The sequence below is a fragment of the Carcharhinus amblyrhynchos genome, chromosome 3 (assembly GCF_965287045.1).
Source record: "Carcharhinus amblyrhynchos chromosome 3, sCarAmb.v2.hapA, whole genome shotgun sequence".
NCBI classification, from domain to species: Eukaryota; Metazoa; Chordata; class Chondrichthyes; order Carcharhiniformes; family Carcharhinidae; genus Carcharhinus; species Carcharhinus amblyrhynchos.
This window is the reverse complement of record NC_137326.1, coordinates 29,000,832-29,023,370: the sequence shown is the minus strand read 5'-3', so window position 1 is coordinate 29,023,370 and position 22,539 is coordinate 29,000,832. Positions and strand designations below refer to the sequence as shown.

At 40.3% G+C, this 22,539-nt stretch overlaps 1 protein-coding gene across 3 annotated transcripts in view; it reads left to right on the top strand.

Moving 5' to 3' along the window:
- Nucleotides 1-22,539, top strand: part of LOC145337821 (ERC protein 2) — a 731,415-nt gene that overhangs the window by 155,913 nt on the left and 552,963 nt on the right. For all 3 annotated transcript variants that reach the window (XM_080182675.1, XM_080182674.1, XM_080182676.1), the window contains one exon: nt 6,157-6,231. In XM_080182675.1, the coding sequence (XP_080038801.1) occupies nt 6,157-6,231 (75 nt within the window). The remainder of the gene's footprint in view (nt 1-6,156; nt 6,232-22,539) is intronic.

The window sequence follows — 22,539 nt, the reverse complement described above, 5'->3', positions numbered from 1 at the left end:
TGCCATTCTCCAGGTAGAATAGTCTCCATTTGATTTCTTGGTCACTTTCTTAAATTGATGACTTTTAGGTTTGCTCTTCCCATAAGTGGGAACTTTCTGTCTACTCTTATCAAAATCTTCCATAACATTAAAGATCTATGAAGCCACCCCTCATCTTTCCCTTTGCAATTATAATTTTGCATTTCAGGTATAATCCTTGTAAATCTATTCCCCAAGTGCTTCTGAATAATATGCTGGTCAGAGCTATGCCCAGTGTGCAGTGTGTCCTAAGGTTTTATACAAGTTTAACATAACTTCTCTACGATTCAATTCTATTCCTCTGGAAATATACCTTAGTTTGCTTTGTTTGCCTTTTTATGGCCTGCTTAACCTACATTGCTACTTTTAGCAATGTATGTATTTGTACTCCCAGATCTATTTACTCCTTCATCCCAATTAGAATTACTTATCTGGATGTCTAGTTTTCCCCTTAAATGATCTATGCTGTTTCGCTCGACGTCTCCATGTACTGGCAAGTTCCACATTCTGACCACTCTTTGCACAGGGATGTTTCTCTTGAATTTACTATTGGTTTTATTAATAGCTCTTCTATTTATCGCTCCAAAAATTGGATTCCCTCATAAATCTGAACTGCTTTTCTATGTCTATTCAACTCTTCTTGACTTGAAAAACCTCTTATATTTTATATTTGCTTTTGGGTGAAAAAATGAAATGCTTACTTATCTTTTGTATGATTTAATATTTTTCCAGAACCAGACTTTAACTCGTTACCTTTACTTCCCTTTTAATGCAAGGAGACAGGGTAGCTTGAAAGGAGTTTTAGTTGTGCACAATGAAACGTAAACTTTTGTTTATTTCATGCAAATGAAATTCTTCTTGCAAGCAGTACAGTGTGCAAATTATTAAAACCCCTAGTTGTGTTCCTTATTTTAGGAAATGGTATAGTAAATCGTTTGTTGTTTATGCCATAATGTGTATACTGTAACAGATCTCCACTGAGCTGTACATGTTAGGTAAAGTAGTTAAAATGTCTACTGAAAAGTTAATCATTATGTTGAGTGCTAAGATGTAGATATTGAGTAAAGTAACTATTTAGCCCTTTAAGAGCTCAATGAGTCAGGAGTTACTTTTACTATATTAGTGGGGCTGTGGACACTTAAAGTAACCCTTGAGCAGAAGGTCAGTAACTGAAGTGCAGGACAAAGCAGTTTTGTTTTACTCTGGGTTTACTGAGGCTTTAGAGACTAGATGTTCATAAACCTTTCAGTATACAGTTACTGTCTGTTACACTTTGGACCTTTGTAGCATATCTTGACACTTTAATGAAGTAAATGAGGGGGCATTGGATGATCTTATCCCGATGAACAATGATAAGCTGTTAATGGACAAGAACATCTTCCAACGGAGGGTTAAGTTTCCCAGCCACAATGCAGCCTATGGTTTGTCTTTGTTGGATTGTCAGCCTAATGACAATGCTGACTTGTCTGTAATGCCAATGGAATCTTGGTAAGCATAATGTAGATCTGCTTAGTTGAAGTGTTGCAAGAATTTTCAGTATAAAAATTGACCACAGTTGAGTATAAAAATGATGTAGTAAATTCTTTTATCATGTATGCTTTTAAGGTAATGAAACCTCCATATGATGCGCACAATGAGTGCATATAAAGCAATAAAGCTATCAAATGACTTGATTGAAAACGTTTTAAAATCCCGCCAAGTACACTGCAAATAAGAGAACTATTTCCTCAGTTATACATTAACGTCCTCTGAAATTTCTGAAATTAGCAATGTAAGATCCATAATTTGTTTCCTTTTGTTGTTGTGAACTGTTGGTTATTGTGGGTTTCAAACAGGATTTATTTGTAATTCTATAATAACTACTAGCATATCAAACACTTAAAGCAGAGCATAATATAAACACTCATTAAATGTTGACGTGAGGTTCTGTCAGTGGTTATTGCTGCCCTTCTACCTCTGGAGCTTAAGACAAAGATGTTCTCAACTGATTCCAATTGACATATCCTCCCATCTTTCACATCATTGTAGGCAGCCAGACATCAGTATCTGTGCTGTGGCAAGGATAAACATTGCATTCACAATATTGCCTGCAGAATCTACAATTGTAACCTTGCTAACATTGAGTAAACTGGTCCATTCGAACTGCAGAATCCGTATTACTTGGCCCATGTGAAGAATGCCGTCTGGTGTTTTATCCTTTTGCCTAATTAGCGGATTATTGGAGGTTTAGATTAAAGGTGATGTGGTTGTGCAAGAGATTCTGAAACTATGAAAGGTCATGAATGTAGCCCAATTCATCACACAAACCAGCCTCCCACCCATTGACTCTGTCTACACTTCCCACTGCTGTGGAAAAGCATAATTAAGTATCCCACGCACCCTGGACATACTATCTTCCACCTTCTTCTGTTGGGAAAATGATACAAAAGCCTGAATACCTTCTTCCCTGCTGCCATCAGACTTTTGAATGACCTACCTGACATTAAGTTGATCTTTCTCTACACCCTATCTACAACTGTAACACTACATTCTGCAGTCTCTCGTTTCCTTCTCTATGAACGATATATTTTGTCTGTATAGTGCGCAAGAAACAGTACTTTTCACTATATGCCAGTACATGTGACAAATCAAATCAAAGTTTGCTGAGATCCATTCCTTCTGCCAGCTTATTTTTGGAGGGTTCTGTCCCCTGCATACAGCATTGAGGAAAGCTGGACCACTGGGTTTAGGCTGGATGGTTCTGTATGTTCCAAGGACCACCACTAAAATTGGGAACATTGCACTGGAAAGTAAGATCTAATGCTGTGTTTGCGTTACAAGTATCCATATCAGTATTTCTCCTCACCTTCTGCTCTCTTGCCTCTACCAGATGTTATCTTCTGTTTATCCACTTTTGCTTTTTCTACTACTTCTGTCCATTTATTCCAGTTTCTTCAATCTTTCCACTGCAGTCTCCAGCACTTGCATCCTTTCTCTGCTTCCCATTTGAGTATTGCATTTTACTATTTGTGGAACAGTGTATATGAATTGGCTGCCATGTTTCCCTATATTTTAACAGTGGCAATACTCAAAAGTACTTAATGGTTGTAAAATGCTTTGGAGGCCCTGAAGTCATGAAGAACACTAGAAAAATGCAAATAATTTTATACTTTTCTCTGTGGGTTTTTCCCCTCTGACTTGGGGTCTCCCGCTCGGAGCCTCCTGTGCCCTCGGTCTCATCACCATGGTAGTTTTGATCAGTGTTTTGGAATGAGCATTGTGGAAGATCCTAAGATTAATTTCTGGTTTCAGGTTAACCAGTGGCTGGGTTTTTGAATGATAGAGCATCAGAGACAGAAAAAAGATGGGCAATATTAGTGTGCATTGAGGAAGAATTTGCATGAAATTTTCTGTATTTTACTTGGTTTTATGATGTTACTTAGGAAGAATTAATTGTATTAATATATGCCAGTGGTTCCAAAAATGGGGTATGGCATATGTCTGTAGGGGGTACTTCTCTCAATTGCGTAATGGTGGATTTTCAGCTGTGAAACTTTCTTTCTGACCTCTGCCTCCCCTTCTCTGTAGCCCATGCGTTCCCAAATGCAAGTGTCTCTGCAGTCAGGCTAAAGTGCTGCTGCTCACCATGCTTCTTACCTTTGTGATGCAATGTCCTGAGTTGACAGATTTACTAAGGTTTCTGGTTTATATCAGTCAACTTGATTGCAATTATGAATGTTTCCATTTGTGGCCAGAACAATGAATGTTTTTATGTTAAATATAATTCTTGGTATCTCTCTGCAACATAAAACTGCATTTCTGTATTGTTACATGTGCAAAATGAAGATTGGGCAACTTCTGTTAGGCAAGGAAAAATTCAGATGCAAGTTATTACACCTGATGATGGGGAACCCTGGACTTGCTCTGTTAGAGACCTGGGCACAATTTGTTTGATTAGACACTAATTGTGTGCATATTGGACAAGAGCAAATAAGTTGTATATAGATTTTTGTTTTAAAACTAATCCCTAACTATCTTCCCTGATGATGATGAATAAACTTAACTCCCTGTGTCCAGGTTATTGACAACAGGTTGCAACAGAATTTCCCAACCTGGCGCAATATCATTGAAACCACCCCCCTCCCCCAAATAGTTTCCCCACTTGAGCAAGATAACAAATAACTCAAAAGCTTTGAAAATTTTGCATTTTGTTATTAGATAATTAGCTCCAGTGCATGAAGATTTTTTGATTTGAAACAACAGCTACAATGCAGTTTGGTTTAACTTGCGTTTCAGGAACTGTGGATCTGCAAATCAAGATGGCTAACTTTTTTAAATGCAGAAAGAACAGAGTGCTCCTTAATCAGTACAACATGCCAGTGACTCATTGTCTTTTAACCAGTTTTATTAGAATATTAGAGATAAAACAGGTTCTCAAATGATGTCCTTCACATTTTAAGTCTACTTGGAAAATCTATGAAAGAAACACAGTCTGGAATGTTAGTAACCGCTTTGTGCTGCTCCAGTTGAAGGGGTAATTAATGCGCTGTGGAGTTTTGTTATGACCTTGCTTCATGGAATATCCGAGAACAATTGATGTTGTAAATCCATGCCAAGGGTTGCTGGGAAAATACACCGTTATAGCTGCTGTAGCGGGAATTCTTCTCCAGCATTGTCACAGATGTATTTTCTTAAATTTGAACCAGATGTGCTTACACGTTGATACAAAACATCAGTCATTGGAGGATCTTACTAGTTACCATTGTCCTTTTTGAATTGACTTTGTTACACAACGTTATGTCAGGATGATTTGGCCCCTTTTGAAATGGCAGTGCTTTTCTTTCATGAATTTATAAAATATTACAATGTTACAAAAATGTTGTTTCAGTTGATTTGTTTTAAATGTTTACTTAGAGATACCATTTTATTGTAATGGGACTGATCTTCAAAGGGTTGTCACTTCACTTGTTCTTGTGTTTGTTGGAATAGAAATATTTCTGCTTCAGTAAGTTTTATTGGATGCATAGGGTTTACTGTATGGTTACATAGAATCACATAAAACTTACAGCACAGAAACCGACTGTTTGACCCAACTGGCCTCTGTTTTATGCACTGCTTACTTAGCTTCCCTCCACTCTATTTTATCTAACCCGTATCTGTGTAGCCTTCTGCTCCTTTCTCCCTCATGTACCTATCTAAATTCCCAATCAATACATCAATACTGCTTGCCAGCTGAAGGACAGATGATGGTTATATGGGGAGTGATGGTTTAAAAGCAATTAATGCTTTGTCAAATGAGTTGTAACAAGAACCAAAAGGCTGATGTGTAGTCACAACAGTTTTGCATAACATCTTTTATATTTCTAATCACTGAATTGCTATCATTGTAAACAAAATGGTGGTTTTGATAATATTGACTGAAATTTTACTTGCCTTTTTTGCATAAATTTAATGATCTGTCAAGAGGCTTTACAGAGCCATATCAACAGTTCTGTTGCTATCTGAAAAGAATGGCCCTTCCTTGTGACTAATAAATAAACTTTTTCTTTACTTCAACTATTTTAGCAGTCATTTGAAATAAAGTAAAAACAAATAGTTTTTTTGTCAGATTGAACTTTTGTAGCATTTGGAAGAGCTGGGCCGTTTTAACATCATAAATTTTTCAGTGCAATTATCCAATATTAACTTCATAATTTTTAATTCCCTCCTACTCGTGAGTGCCAATTTCCACTAGAGCAAATCAGTTTTCTAAAGTAAGTACATTAGTGGTGTTTGCTGATTTGTGTTTAGAATTGACATGTTTAATAAACATCAATTCGCTGTCAAGAACGCAGTGAAGTACAGTGTGATGACTACGAAGAAGTTGTGCTGTTAGATTAAATGGTTTGAGCGTTTGCTTGCTGTCACTGTCACAATTGACATTAATTATTGATAGAAGCTGACATGGCGCATGTGCTGGTGGCAATGACTGTAATATAAGCTAGATAGAAACTGCAGTGTACTAGGGAGATTAACAAAAGGCTGGACCTGTGGCATGTAGGCCATTTCATTTCTCCATTTTATTACATAGTCAATTTATATCTGTAGCATATATTGTTGCATTACTTAAAATGTGAAACAATGAGTCGTCAAGTTTCCTTTGATCGTGTACCTCCACAGGAACTGCACAGGAGAACTCCAATCCAGCCAGAGTCGGCAAAGACAAAGGCTCTTCAAACAGTTATTGAAATGAAGGTAAGACCATTCACTCTACTTCAACTGTAGTGTGGTGCTGAAAAAAGATGCATGTCATTGCTGTAAAACCCAATTAATCTGAAACTGTGGGAACAGTCCTGTGCAAGTTTCATATTTATTTAAAAGCCCAACCTTTGAATTGATAATTTGCCATTAAAGACAAATTAATGCTGTATGCTTAAAGCTTACTGGGAAGCAGTGGTGACATTTGTCAAGTACATTAGGCAATGCTTATTTTTCTGATTTATTTCTTGGATTTTGCTTCCAAATTTCTCCCAATCCAAAAGGGCAGCTGACATACAATTTTTCCAAAACATTGAAAAATCAGGCACTTTTCCTTTGCACATTAATATGAAAGCACCAATAAAAGTGAAATGCATACAAACAATAAGGAGCCAACAGTGGAATGATACATGTACCACGTGCAGTAAAAATTATGCATATCTGGCTGAAAAGATACAGGATACAAATCCACTATCACTTTGCCTTTTATTGGAATGTTGGCATCTGTTAAATGTTCAATTAAAGCTGGATTGGAGGAAAAGTCTTTCTGTTTGATTTAATAGACTCATCCGTTTAAAATAATTGTTTAATTCTGTATACTGTCAGATATCGGTAACTCGTAGTTAGCAATATGTATATATAATGAAATGCTTGGCAGGTTTTTTCCTTTTTTTAACTTTCCGACTGATCTCCTCATGATAGCCCCACAGTTTGTTGTTTTGTTTCTATTGGACGTTACAGTTTTCGATTAGTACCTCTGTCCCTCAACAGTCTCTGTAAATGAACTGTGTTCATGGAAACCACACTTTTTAAAAGACTTTCCAGGTGTGTGAACTATAATTAGCCTCTTTAAGATAATTTATCGATCTAAGTTAATTGAAGTCATTTATCAACTTGGTTCATCATAAATTGACCACTATCATGCTACTTGCTTTGAAGCAGCAGAGTATTAAACTCAGAGCAGAGATAGCACATCTGAAGCATCTACTTAAAAAAAGGGCTAATTAAATGGAAATCCAAAAGATAAAAGCATGAGCAATTCATCAAATAATAAACAGTGCAATAAATACACAAAAAGGAATGTTTCCTGTTGGGTAATTAGCCATTTCAAGAAATGTCTTTCAGAAAGTGTTAGATCTTTGGAGATTTGCACTGAACATTTCCCTTGCGGCACAGCACTGGTGGCCACTTCCATAAGTGGATCTCCAATTAAAGGAGAATCTGCTCTTATATGCCCATTATATCTCAATAATTGCAGTGAAGCCCTGGATTAAATATATAGAAGTTTATTTGATTTGTTGCAATCCTTTGGGCAGCATCGTGGCCCAGTAGTTAGCACTGCTGCCTGTTGGCGCCAGAGACCCAGGTTCAGTTCTGGCCTTGGGTCACTGCCTGTGTGGAGTTTGCACATTCTCCTTGTGTCTGCGTGAGTTTCCTTGGGGTGCTCCATTTCCTCCTTCGGCTCCAAAATATGTGGATTAGGTTAATTTGCCGTGCTAAATTCCTCGTAATATCAGCAAGGTAAATACATGAGATTATGGAGATCAGGCCTGGATGAGATTGTGGTCAGTGCAGGTCCAATGGGCTGACTGGCCTCCTCCTGCACTGTAGGGATTCTATGCTTAGCCAGCTTTCTGTACCACTTTTGGGGTCTCTCAATTTGCAATATATAGGCTTGCAAAATAATTCTGATCCTAAAAGAATGAAACATTTGTGCTTGCACTCCTGCGCTTAGAACTGAAATAGTTAAATTTTTGGCCCTTGACCCCTGTTCCTGATGAGTGAAGCTCAGAACCCTGTCCCATGCTAACAACAACCATTTGGCCAGCTATCCAGGGCCTGCTTGTGCTTTATTTCCCAGTCCTAGCTGCAGCCTGTTGTGTAGTCTGACCAGAACATCTTCAATATGCTCATTTAATGCTGTCAATTTACAGATGCTGAAACCCATGCTGCTTTCATTTGTGCCCATGTAGGATATCTCGGTTGAACCACAACTACATCTGTAGTTCCTATAACACTTAGAATCTGACCAATTCCGTCTTTTTACACTCTGGCATCCCCCACATGTGGTTGCTCTAAAGAAAAGACCACCATGATCACACAATCCCCCGCTATGTTTGCCTCTCGTTTTTTGCCACTGAGGTGGATACCGTTGTCGCCATCCCTCTTCTGTGCCCAATCACACTTATTATGTTACGGTTGCAGTTGCTTCCTGCAAATGCACTGCACTATTCTGTGGAATCAACAATTGTTGATTTGTGGCCCACTGTTACATTTCAGATGAAGTATTTGTTTTGGGATTGGGTCACTGGTGTGGCCACATTACCTGCATGGATGCCCAGCCATTTTAAGGGCGAACGTTATTTATATGCTTATGCTCCTGGTGAGCTGGAGGCACTCTGTACAGCTCCTTGCTTGTGGGAGGTTAGGAAATCAACCAGCTTTCATTCAAGGCCAACAGGTAAGTCAGATTGAAGAGGGGCTCTGACTTGATTTTCCTTTTGCCGCACCCCCCCCCAAATATCTTTCCACTCTGCCTGTCTTGGCATTTCTGCAGATCCACTGACTCAGCAAATCTAATGGGCCATCTGACTTCCCACCTGTGGAATAGTTTCCTGGCATTCAAAAGGCCAGAAAATAATCATGTAATTGCTTGAGAGACTTGCACTCCTTATTGAGCCACCAAGCTCTTAGATCATCTGGAACTGGTATCCGGAATCAATCCTTTAACTTTAATTAATTCAGTGCTTTTGTAATAACACATTCTATGGACCTGGCCACAATTTCCAAGTACCCTCCAGCCCCCAACACCAGTAATGTACATTCACTGATTGGAGCATTGCACAAATCATAAGCAGTAAGGATAGCATGCTTTATTCATAATCTGTGATGATTTTGAGTGGTTAATGGTAAATGCTGCAAGTTGCTGTGCCCAAACATCATTGAATTACCCAGCCATAAGTATAACAAAGGCACACAAAAAAATTATCCATACCGTTTCTGTAACCGACTGGATTTAACTGATTATCCTATAGGAAGTTATTGGCTAGTTCAGTTATATTTTTGTGCTGCACTTGCTAATGCAATGGCATTCTGTGCCAATTCAAATGCACGACAATGCTCTTGTTCCCTTTTTACTTGTTACTTACAATTTTCCTCCACCTTGAATACATGTAGAACTTCTCCACTGTAAATCTGCGCTGGTGTTCTTATCTGCCTCATGTTTGTGACATTTAATCTCCACCCTTGTTTCTACATATGATTAACTTCGCAACTTCCAGTTTTGACAATTTTTTGACTAATGGGCACAGCCTTGCCTTTTTACAGCAGCCTGATGGGCTAATCTAGCTCTTCAAGTCTATTCTGTTACCCATGTGCTTTGAAAAGTTTTTACTTCATGTTGAACATGTTGTTTCTCATTTCTAATCTCAGCCCTTCCCTTGTATGCTTCTTTTATATTTTCCACAAGGGGGAAATAATGCTACAGAAAATTATTTTTAACACATGCTGTACTTTTTTTAAAAATAAAACTTATTTTCACCCTTAGTCAATCAGTGCTATAGTGGTTTTGGCAGTGTGGTTTTGCCCGTCAGAGGCTTCATTTCCTTGGAACAAGTAGCTTTTGGTACTAGTCCCAGAGTAAAGTTATTTACTGGTGAATTATTATTTCCACCCCTGGTTTGTTGGAACCAAGAGCCTCAAGTATTGAGTAACTTAAAAATGTAGAACTGAAGTGTTTTAAGTACCTCCCATCTCTGAGTGGAAATTGAATATTGCAGCATTTCTAATGCTATACTTATTACAGCGCCCATCATCATATGATTTTGGACCCGATAAAATATGGCAGGTATGTTAACTGGAATTTCCAGACTGGCTGTGTGTGTGTGTATATATGTATATGTGTATGTGTGTGTGTGTGTGTATATATATATATATGTGCGTTTGTGTGTGCGTGTGTGTGTGTCCCGTTTCCTTTCTTCAGTGAAAACCTTTGCAGAGAGATCTAAGTATTGCCACAATAGGGATATCTTGCTGCTGAATTAATCCTGTTAGGCCTGTTCAAGACCAGATGTAAATATCAAGGTTCATTAACTAACGAACAAAAATGTTTTGTGTGGCATGTAGAAGTCCAAAGTAAACGCATTGCCATAAAATGCTTCAGTATTACTATCCACTGTGCTATATTTTTGTTGTGGCATCTCTTAGCTAAAAACAATCTTTGTTTTCAGTACAACTTTTGTTTCATTTCTTTCCATAACTATGCGAAGAGAGGTTTGTTTGAGTTTGTTTTGCATTTGCGTGCAGCATTTCTTAAATTTGACAAAATTGCTGATTTTAAAAATTCACTTGATTTTGTGCATGCCAACTGTGTGTTTTGTGTTGTCTATTCTGATGATGACCTGGCATTAATGTAACAAGAGATCACAGTTAAAGCATCCTTGATGAAATTTGTGCCAGATGACATTAAACAATCAGTCCCTGCCCAAAAAGTGTAATTTCTAAATAGTTCCAATTATAATTTTCCTTTTCAAGGAACCCAAGGATCTAACATTTATTCCAATGAAAAGTGTTGGAAATACCCAACAGATCATGCAGCATCTATGGAGAGAGCAACTGTTAACGTTCAAGGTCAATAGCCTATTGTCAGGCTTGGAAATGAGATATTTAACATTTTTTAAAGAAGTACAGAGACAATGACGATGGGGTTGTTGGTGGGGTTGGTGGGGGGGAAGAAATAGTGTGTGGGAAAGAACAAGTCTTTGATAGGGTGGAAAGGCAGGAGAGATTAAATAAGAAGGGATGACAGTCAAAGGCAAAGGGAGATGGTAATGGGATAAATAAAGACACAAAAAAATTTTCTAGAGGAGGTGTAAATGTGAATAACTGAATCACCCACACCTGTCGTTTGAAGAAATGAGGATGGAAGCTGTGATCTGAAATTGTTGAACCCGGTGTTGAATGTGGAAGACTGTAAAATACTTAATTAACAGAACTGTCTCTCCCAGTTAATGTTACCACTGGACAGGAAGCTATCAGACAGAATCTTGGCTCTTTTCCTTTTCCTTCTTTTAGAAAACGTGGGTTAAAAGCGTCACAGAACTGCCAGTTTTCTTTTAACAACAGAAAAACAAAACGTTTATGAACAGGAAAAGTCTGACTATAGAATGGTACTCCTTCACCCCCACTTCACAAATGTACATAGATTTTAAGGATACCACAGGTTACAACATGTATCTTGTGTTATAATATTGTCATTAACACAGTCCCTGCAACTCAACAGGTTAACTGTGGTTAGACAACACCCCATTTTGGAACCAAGTGGCAGATGTCACACAATCAGACTTCTGAGGATGTTTCCTCAAACTCCCCCCAGATGATTCACGTGAGGGTTTTCAAACTCCGCTCTCAAAAAACACACTGCAGAATCTTCTTACAAACAATGCTTTCCCTCAGCTGTTTTCAGCAAGAATCGATGAAGAACAATGTGGTCTTCAAGCTTGTGTTGAGTTTTGCTGGAACAGTGCAAGAGAATAGGCCAGAATGGAAATGGGGTGATGAATTAAAGTAATAGACAACTAGAAGCTCAGTGTCTCCTCGCAGTCTGAAAGTGGTGTTTTGCAGAGTGATCAATCAATCTGCATTTGGACTCTGTGTGGAAGCGACTGCGTTGTCAATAGCAACTACAGTACACTAAATTAAAAAAAGTACAAGTGAATCACTGACTAACCTGGAGGGACTGTTTGGGTTCCAGGGCATTTGGAAGGGAGGAGGTAAGAGTGGGTGTTGCATCTCCTGTGCTTGGGTGGGGCGGTGTTGTGGGAAGGAGATGATTGAAGAATGGATAGGGGCATTGTGGAAAGAATGGTCCCTTTGGAATGCTGGGAACAAAGGGGAAGATGTGTTGGAAATGGCACAGGATGACTTGTTGAATGGGAACGAATTGGTTGGAAGGTGAGGACAGAATATTTTATTTTTGGCGGGCATGTGGAAGTAATGGGGACAGAAGTGTGGCCAATGGAATGGACACATTTGAGGGCCCTGTAATCCATGGCAGTGGGGATACCTTGGTTGAGGAAAGTCAACCTATTGGGTGGAGGTAGTGCCAGAACAGATGTGAAGAGGTGGAGAAAACAGAATTTACAGGAGGAAGTGTAATCAAGGTAGCTGTTGACTTATAGTGGACATGTTGCATCTGTAATTTTTTCCAGCTCTGACAAGTAGTCATTGGTCTGAAATGTTAACTCTGCCTCTCTGTCCACAAATGCTGGATCCTTCCTGCATTTACTATTTGCATTTGCAATATTTTGATTTTGTATTAAGATTTTCTTATTTTTGTTAAGAGTTATTAAGCCTAAGAAGGTATGACGAACATCTTGCTCAAAGAAAGGAGGAGAGGGAAAGATAGAACAGGCTTGGCAGCCAATAGTGGTGGGGGGTGCAATTGCAGGGGGTGTAGGTGATGCAAGAGTTGGGGGAAATGCCACTGAACCTTTAGAGGATTGGAGAGCTGAACTAGATAGTGCATTACTTACAAAAACAAACTCCTGGAAATGTTCAGGTCTGGGGGCTTCTGTGGAGTGAGAATAGAGTTACTATCTTAGATTGAAGACTTCTTGCCATCTCTACAAGTGCTGTCAGATCTGCCGAGCATTTCCAGCATTTTCTGCCTTTATTTTTGATTTCCAGGTTCTGGGAAAGAGACGGGGACTCAGGGCCTCAGGCTGGGGGTATGAGGGTGGGAGAGATAGGGATTGGGGGTCCTGGAGGGGGGCAGAGATGGGACCTGAAGTCTTGGGGAGAGATGTGGACTGGGGGACTTGGGGGGCAAAGATGGAGTCTGTGGGTCTCAGCAGATAGGGATTGGGGGTTTCTAGGGAGAGATGCACAGTGGGGGATTCTGGGGCAACATGGGGACTGGATGGGTTCTGGGAGTGATTGGGGAGGGCTTGAGGCGAGATGGGGGACTGGGGGTTCTGGGGAGAGATGGGAACTGGGGCAGATGGGGTGTTGGAGAGAGAATGGGGGATTTGGGAGGGGCTGTGGGAAGAGATGGGGACTCGGGTGTGGTGGGGGCGACTCCGCAGGGAGAGGGGAAACTGGAGAAGAGATGGGGACTTTGGAATGTGGACTTGCAGAGCATGAAAGGTTTCGGAAGTGGCATCTGTGAATGGCAGATTAGGAGAGAGGAAAGAAGGGGATGGGGAAAAGGAGGGGGAAACACTGTCAATGGGTTCGTTCCTGAGAGGCAGAATGCGGCAATGGGCGGAGGACTGGGAGAATGGTTAGCAAATGGTTGTGGAGACTCGCATGCCCTCCTGAAGTGGGAGCTGTACAACATGGTGAGTGGGAATGGCACTGAGCAAGGAGAAGCTGGTAAAGAGGTGAGTCAAATCTTGAGGTCCTTAACTGTGGGTAAATGATAGATTTTTCCATTAATGGATAAATTGAGAACTAGGGACCAGAGGCTAATAATTTTAGCTGGAGAAAATTGAGGAAAGGAGGAGGATGGTTCTTGAATGGAGGATAATTGAACTATAGAATCCTTCATCATGTGACTATTGGTATGAAGAAATAAAATTTCATTGGAAAGGAATGGATATATATTTGAACAGAAGGTAGATAAAAACTGGCGGGGGTGGGGTTATATGAGAGCTGCTTGTACGTGGTCTCAACCTATAATTTTGTGACAATCCTTTCCTGGATACGAGTTCAGTGAGTGGTCTAAAAATGCTGGTGAATTGAGGTTAGGGTGAGATGACCAATGAGAAACCCCCACCCACCCACCCAAGTGCCAAGCCTGCTGCCCTTTGTGCAGTACAGTTTGCTTCAGACTAACTCTGACCAAAGTTTCCAGTTGCCTCCACCTGAGTAGAATTTCAGTGAGTCACCATTAGTTGCTGGTGAAACCAAAGATCTCCCTCGACCCACCTCACCTCTCCTGCTTCAGGTCTGGCCCCACAATTCTGGCAACTTGTTGCACGAAACCACCCACGTAAAATACTCAAATACCAGGGACCTAATCTTTGATGTGGGACCATCTTTAGCCTCCCTGTAATTGGACATCACGCATTCAGATGTCATGTGATCAGAATGTCACATGACATGCCAGAATGCCTCCAGCCAGAAATGGCAAATCACCTTCAGTTCCACACAATTTTGACATAATCAACACTGATGGCAGTAAACGCTGGCCTTGTTGGAGACTCGTACATTGAAAATGGAAAGAAGAACTACCCACTGAATTAAGGGATGCTACAGTCTTGCTGTTTGGGAGAGAGCAGTAAGCGTTGCATTTTCAGCTGGTATTGATGTTTGTTTGTGTGACGTACGTATCATGCATTTCTGTAAGGGTTAAATGACAATTATCCTGGTTGGCAAGCTTTGTACATAATAATCTCCTATATGCTTGTGATTTTCCATAGTGCCTTAATTTCAAAATTAAAGCAACATTCATTTTGTTAAAAAAAATTCGCAAATCTCACTTGTATGATGCATATTTTATAAAGAGAGCAGTTCCCATGGACTGATTAAAGATTATTGCTTCCAACGAGAACGACTTTGCATTTTGTGTGATGTTCGGTTGTAACTGATTTTTAATTGATTTTTATCCAAGGCAGTCACTCTCTTTAGCTTTGTTGCGCAATAATATGAGGAAAATGCTGGTCCCAGATGTACAACTGTATTAGCATGAGACATGTTCTGTTAGATGTCGCTGCAGTTTATTAGGTTCAAAGAATCACAAACAGTGCTCTTAAGGCCATGTGATTAGTTGCTGCCAACAGTTCCTGATTTCGGCTTCAGCAGTGGGAAACGTACAGAGCTCGGGTGAAACTCTGGGTAAATTACCTCGCGCTATTTAGCCAGTCATAGACAACTAGAAATGGAACTTGTGCCTGGCTTCTTCAAGACTGTTGTGTGTGATTCGGTGATTAGGGAGAAAATAAAGTTAATTATCTTTTCTAAATAGAGAGGTCCACCTTTTGCTTCTCACTGAGATTTTAAGTTTTCTGGGGCATTATACACTAGGCACAAGTCCCCTTCTGGTGTATCATCCAAGGGATTACTGCTTGTGTGTGAGCCTGTAATTCTGCTACAGGGTCATAACGGCTGTGTCTAATACTTCCGTCACGTTCACACATGCAAGCTGCTTTCAGTGGTTTCTGGATAACTATCTGAAGTGGCCCAATTTCCACGCTCCTACATCCTTGGCTCTGAGGTGAAATGGAACTTAGCACAGGTCAGGAGTGCAACTTCGGATCTACCGACTTGTGTGGGAGAACTGCATTCAGTGAGTGAAGGCTGTGTTATGGTACACATTTCTAAAAGCAAACTTTTCCCAGGTACATGAAAGGTGCAGCAAAATTTTGCAATGAGCATAAAAGAATTATACCAGTAAAAAAAAAATCTACAGTGTGCTTGAACTGGTCTATGATCTACTTAACTATACACTGGATACGATAATTGTGACCATATGCAAATTCCATTGAAATCTTGTCATTGAGCAGTGCAGCATGCTGGTGGAAAAGTGATGTGGCTACTTGTAATTCTGCATCATTGTTGAATGTTAACAATTGGCATTCCCATATTCTGTACCAATCATTTTGGTTGCACAAAGAAACATACAGGGCTGCATGCTTGGCACAAAACAGGTCAGTTGGGCAGCTGAAGTAGACTCACTCCCTTCTTTTCTGCCTGGAGTTGGGAGGGGCACCTCCTGAAGCCAATGAGTACTACTTTAGATATGCACAGAGGAGTCCAATGATATTCTATCTGCCATTTTAACCTGACAGCAGAGGGGATGAGCAATGATGATGGCTTTCCCAACCGGCCTCTCTGATCCTGCAGGAATTATTTTGACTAATTTAGTAAGAATTCCTCTTCTGGAACACTTAGCTCATGCCTGGGATCATTCCTATTGCTCTTCAGTGGCACTTTCCCACTGCCCAGTTTTAATGGCTCAGCAACCACTTCCCACTGACCTTTTGGGTGTTTCGACCAAAGTCAGCGAACAGTACTGTTGATGAGACCTGATCATTCAGGTAGGCTGAACTTGCCTCCTGCGACCCCTCTGCGAGCATGGGTTTGTTTTGTGTTCTGCAGGTCAGAATAAAAGAATCCTGCACACATATAGGTTTATGGACGAAAAGGGATTGGTTTAGGTTAGCGGGTCATTGTTTTTTAACTGGTTGGCACAACATCGTGGGCCAAAGGGCCTGTTCTGCGCTGTAGTGTTCTATGTTCTATGTTCTACAATATACCAGGACGTTTCATGGCGATGCAGTTTTAGTATTTGTTAGAAATAAGTCAGTTGTTGGGCTGTTTAGCTGCTATATTCTTTAAACGATGTGTTTAATTTAAGCCTGTTGCAATTTTGAAGTATAAAATCTACAAACTAGAAATAAAAGGGTTAACCTGCTAATGCATCGTCATGGTCTTCAGCATATGCTATCAATATTGTTGAGCCTATCTGAAGTCAACCACCATGGCAACAAGGCCTATCAGTTTTCAGGAGAGAATTGCCTACAGACTTTCCTCTACTGTGCGAGCCCCATCAAATATCTTCTGTTCTTTTATGTAACCATGCATTTTTAAAGGCCCAAAAGTGAATTGACACAATATCTTCATTGAACAGTTTCCCTGTTTTAGTTTTATAAATGAAACTCTACACTATTGGGCAATAATTCCTCCCATCACCGTTAAAAAAATCAGTTCAGCTATAATATGTGATCATATTATAGTTTCTTGGTTTGAAGCTAAGTTTGCTTTTGAATTGCATGCATGCACTTAAACGCAATTTGTAAAATACAGAGGCTACGGAGAGATGGTGTGTAATGGCAATGTCGCTGGATTATTAATACAGAGGCCCAGGCTAATATTCTGGGGACAAGGGTTCAAATCCCACCAGAAAAGCTGGTGAAATTTAAATTAATGATTCAAATTAATAAAATAAAATCTGGAATTAAGAGCTAGTCTCAGTGACAGTTTCAGGGCACCATTATAAATTTTCCAAAATATCCATCTCGTTCATGAATGTCACTGAGAGAAGAAAATTACTGTCATTACTGTGACTCCAGATCCTACAACCATGTTTTAACTGCCCTCTGAAATGCCTTAACAAATCATTCAGTTGTACCAAATTGATAAAAGTCAAAATGAAATGCAACTGGATAGACCACCTAGCCTTGATTAGGTACAGGAAGCGACAATGGTACACCAAGCCCAGTCAACATCTGGGGGCTTGTGCCAAAACTGGAGAGCTGTCCCACAAACTAGTCATGTAAGGAAGTAGCTTGAAGGAACCATACACAAAACTGTACACTACACAAAAAGTCCTGGACGTCGTCATCATTATTCTCCTGGGCATGCCTTGTCCAATCGGTAGAATAGGCACAGCGGAAGCGGAGGGACAGTAGTGGCATCTATTTGGGGAGGGAGTTGCTCTGGGAGCCCTCAACATTGACTTTAAACCCCATGATGTTTCATGGTGCCAGTTCAAAATTGGGCAAGAAAACCTTCTGCTGATTACTTCCTACTGTGAGAAAAGAATCTGACACATAAAGGGTTAACTTGGGACAGAGTATGGTACTGCCCACACAGTTAGGTAAGGACCCACATGACCCACTTAGGAGTCAGTGTAGTCTTGGACAGAGTATGTGTAGTAGCACACATGGGGATAGCTCCTGGTTGAGTCATTGCTGTTCTTGTATCTATAGTTTATAATAGTTAATAAATACGTACTAGTGAACTAACTAAGTAAGATGGTGAATGCCTTAAGACCTATCAAACTACACCCAAAACCTTACAATATGATGACAGTGAATGGAGCAACTCAAAACCTCGCAGAGACTGTGGAAGAAAATTAATTTCTGGAAAGCCGAAGGAAAAATCAAAGGAGTATTCTGATCTGAAGAAAAGCTCAGCAGGAAACCCCCAAAGAAAGGCTTGGAAGCTGAAGACAGAAACTGAATTCCTCACTGTAGCAGAAGACTCCATTGAATCCGATAGAAGTCCAGCTTCAGTACACGTGTGTACAATCAGGTGACCCAGCAGGGTTGAGCTTAAAAGTTTAAATTCCTGGACCACATAAGTCTGGAAAAAAGTTAAATATTGCAGTGGTTAGAAATTGCTGTTAAAATGTAGTCAGAGGAAACTGATTCCTGAGTCTATGCCTGAACACCCATTGGCTCTTTGAGTAAAGAAAACAAACAAATTAAAAATTAATCGTGACTGAGCTTTAAAAATGGAGCTAAACCTGTGATTCGATGCTTCCAAAAACCTGAGAACTTTGAGCTAAACCAGGGAAGATTCTAACCAGTTGACCCAAACAGCTAATGTTGAAAACATTTAAATGCTGGAGTCACGAGTGCCATTATCATGGAAGCCGACCAAAACTGGCAAGTATGACTAAACCGTTTGTAAAGAAGTGTATAGCACAGCGACTCTATTTTGGATTTTTAGGAACTTCTTAAAGCTGAAACCTACAATTTAAAAATTTTAACCATGGATCAGAAATTCACTCTCCCAGATCAATTTGAATTTATCCAAGCACAGATCAATCAAAAACTTGGGCACTTTGGAGAAAGAGATTTCTTAAGTATGTGATTGCTTCAGGTCTAGATAAAAAAGATAAAAGCTGAGCAAGTTAATACACTATTCTATTCGGTAGGCCCGATAGTAGACGATATAATAGCTAGATGAGGAATCAATAAATTATCTGCAAAATTTAATGAAGTTTTAAAATCATTTGACACTTAGTTTAACCACAGAATCCTTGAAAGGGCAAAATTTAGTAAGTGTATCCAACATGTCGATTCCTACATTTGTGAGCTGTGCAGAATGGGTGAAGGTTGTGATTATGGTGACCTGAAATCTGAGCTAATAAGGGATAGACTAGTGTAGAAGGGGCAGACGATGCACTCGGGCATTTTTAAAGTGAAAATAGATCAAACCCTTAAGAAAACCAACCAGGCTATCTGAAATCCGTTTGCAGCACAGATCTGTATTGAAAGAAAGCAAACCATTGTACCAAATAAACTCCTCTGTCCAAAAGCACAGAAATGGTGGCACTCCAGGCCAAGGGAAACAATGCCCCAATGGACCAGGAGGTTGACCATGCCTGCGCTGTGGAGCAAAGCACCCCCAGGATTGACTCTCAATTTCAGTCCAGTGCTTTCAATGGAACTGAAGAGGACATTTTGGAAGGCTGTGCAAAACCAAACCACCACGATGCACTGAAGATCAGAAGAGGCTTAACAAGGTCGAGACAGTATACCAAGAGGACGCAGAACCATGCTGCTTGGGTAAGGTCTAAGATCCTGGATTTTCATTCTAGAATGTGGACACCTCGGTTAAGGCCATCTCACAACTTTAAATTGGACATGGGAGCAAATGTTGTGGTTGTATTGGACAAAGAACTGAAGCACCTCTGGCCATGAACAGCAGGCACATCACTTTTATGGGCCTGGAGGAATCTAACTTCCAATCAGAGGCATCATTAAAGCATGATGGCAAAGAAATCTTCAAGCTGATGTATATCATTCATAAACAGTCTTCTCTCATGAGCAGAGAAATCTGTGCAGCTCTGAGCCTCCTCCAAAATGGAAGGAAATATCAAGACAACCACTGTTGTAAATTATAGAGTTGGAAGCTCTTGGACTCGCAACAAGAACAATTATTTCGAATGGCGCTTCTTGCAGAGTAGGTTTGTCCACTTTTGTTAGACGTGCCAGAAACTTCTCATTGATCAGACCAGCCAACTATTTGGATGGTTACCATGACAGTGTGAGAGGATGGCAGTCAAGAGAGGTGGCAGTCAAGAGAGGTGCCAGCCAAGAGAAGAGCCGCAACCTCCAGCTCCGATGCCAATTGGAGAGATAAATGAAGAGACCACCACAGAGCAGATGCTGCAATCCCCATTCTGCATATCAGTGCCAAAAGCAATGTTAGAACCAGGTGATAGCCATCTAAGAATGACTGCACACCCCACAGCCAAATGCAAAGATAAACCAACTACCAAGTCACACCCTCACCAAGGGAAGAGCTGTCCTCCATTCCAGCATCTGTCATGGCAAGCCGTAGGAAGGAAGAGGAAAAGCAATACTATGGGGATAAGCCCAGAGTTTGCCCACTTGTATGGGGACTAAGCCAACTGACGTCTGTCATAACAACTGGAAAATCGACAGTGCTTCAATGCTAAAGAACAAAAAGAGAAATTGAGGAAGACACCCAGATGCCGGAAAATACTCTGATCTAACAAAATTTACCTGCAGCAATAGAGTCTACCACTTCTCTGACAGTAATGAGAACAAGGTATGGAAGGGTTATAATGTCTTCTGATCACTTGAAGCTATGAACTCAGACTTGAGGAGAGGAAGATAATACATGGGGTAAACTGTGTGAACTTGTAAATACATAGGATGAAAACTTGGGTGAGGTGCCCTATAAGGGGGTGGCACATGATTAACATGAGATTGAATACAGTACCACCCATTGCAGTGATGTAAGAGAATGACCCACACCTCGCATTCAGTTTAGTGTTAGACAGAACTGTGTGCAGAAGCAAGCACTGAGACTGCTCTTGATTTAGATCTTTACCTGTTTATATACTTTCTAGTAGTTACTGAATACTTACTGTTGATCTACCTAAGACTAAATATCATAAGACCCACCAAACTAAGCCCAACCCTTTATACAACCTACCATCCTCTCTCAGCTGATGTCAGTATTTCCGAATACCAGTTAGAGGAAGCTGTTCATGTAGCAAAGGCAAGAAGGTGCTCTGATTGGGGACTGCAGTGTTGATCAAGATTGATCTGTTAGCACCACTACTGACTGAGCTGATTGAGCCCTGAAGGACGTATCTGCTGGACTAAGCCTGTGGCAGATGGTGAGGGAATCTATCCTGGGCCGGGTCCTCAGCAGTCCGGTTGTTGTAGATGCATTGATATTAAAGGTAGGGTTGATCATTGCACAGTCCTCTTGAAGACACAGTCCCATTTTCACACTGATCATATCCAAAGATGTACAAGTTAAACAATTTGTAACCTTCAAAGAACATCAAGTTTCTGATTGTATAATTTGCACAATTTTAACTTGACGTTAGTGGAATAAAGCGATGTGCCATCCCTTGGGAATCAGGTAGGTCTTAATTTTGAGTTGTGCTTGAAAACCAGATAACATCGATACGTGACCCTAGGATTTTCACAGTAGCTTCACGGCAGTTTTAATGTAAGCTTACTTGTGACTAATAAATACATTTTAAACTTCAGATTTTCAGGTATGGACATCATTTACTTACAATTAGAAATGAGTGCAAAATGTATTCCATTATGCTGTTTGCACACAATTTTCAGTAGTAAGATAATTAATGCAATTAATTAGCTCCATGTATTATTTTGATCTCGTGAAGGATGGAAGCCCAATGATGGAAAATTTTAGTAAAGTATTAATGGGATATGCATAGTTAAAGGACAGAAATTCTCGGCAAACTTTGGAAAGGCTCATAAAACATTTCAATCCATTAACCATGTTTCTGAATGCTGAAGGGAAAGCAAAAAGATGTGTTGCTCTAATAAAGCAGCTTGGCAGCTGACCCCCTGCCACTTTTTTGTAAATTGGTGCAGTGGAGTTTTTCTACATGGCCTGATTGCCACTTCAATCCAATAAGGTATTCTCATCTGTTCAGAGCATATGAAAATAGCTTCCTGGATCAGGAGGCTAGAAGCAAACTATAGGCCATAAAGCTTAGGAACAGAAGTAGGCCGTTAAGCCTGCTCTGCCATTCAGTGAGATGATGCGGAGATGCCTGCGTTGGACTGGGGTAAACACAGTAAGAAATTTCACAACACCAGGCCAAAGTCCAACAGGTTTATTTGATAGCAAATGCCACTAGCTTTCAGAGCGCTGCTCTTTCGTCAGGTCCTCCTTACCTGACGGAGGAGCAGTGCTCTGAAAACTAGTGACATTTGCTACCAAATAAACCTGTTGGACTTTGACTTGGTGTTGTGAAACTTCTTACTGTATTCAGTGAGATCACAGTCATGATGATCCTCAACTCCACTTTCCCACCTTTTCCCCATAACCCTTGATTCCCTTATTGATTAAAAATCTATCTCAGCCTTGAACATAATAACCCAACTTCTGCAGCCCACTGTGATAAAGGATTCCATAACTTTATTATCCCCTGAGAGAAAAAATTCCTCCTTTGTGTCTTCTTCTGAGATTATGCCTTGACTCTCCCATGAGGAAAACCACCCTGTCAACTGCTACCCTCTGGAAGCCGCCTGGGAATCTTGTATGTCTCAA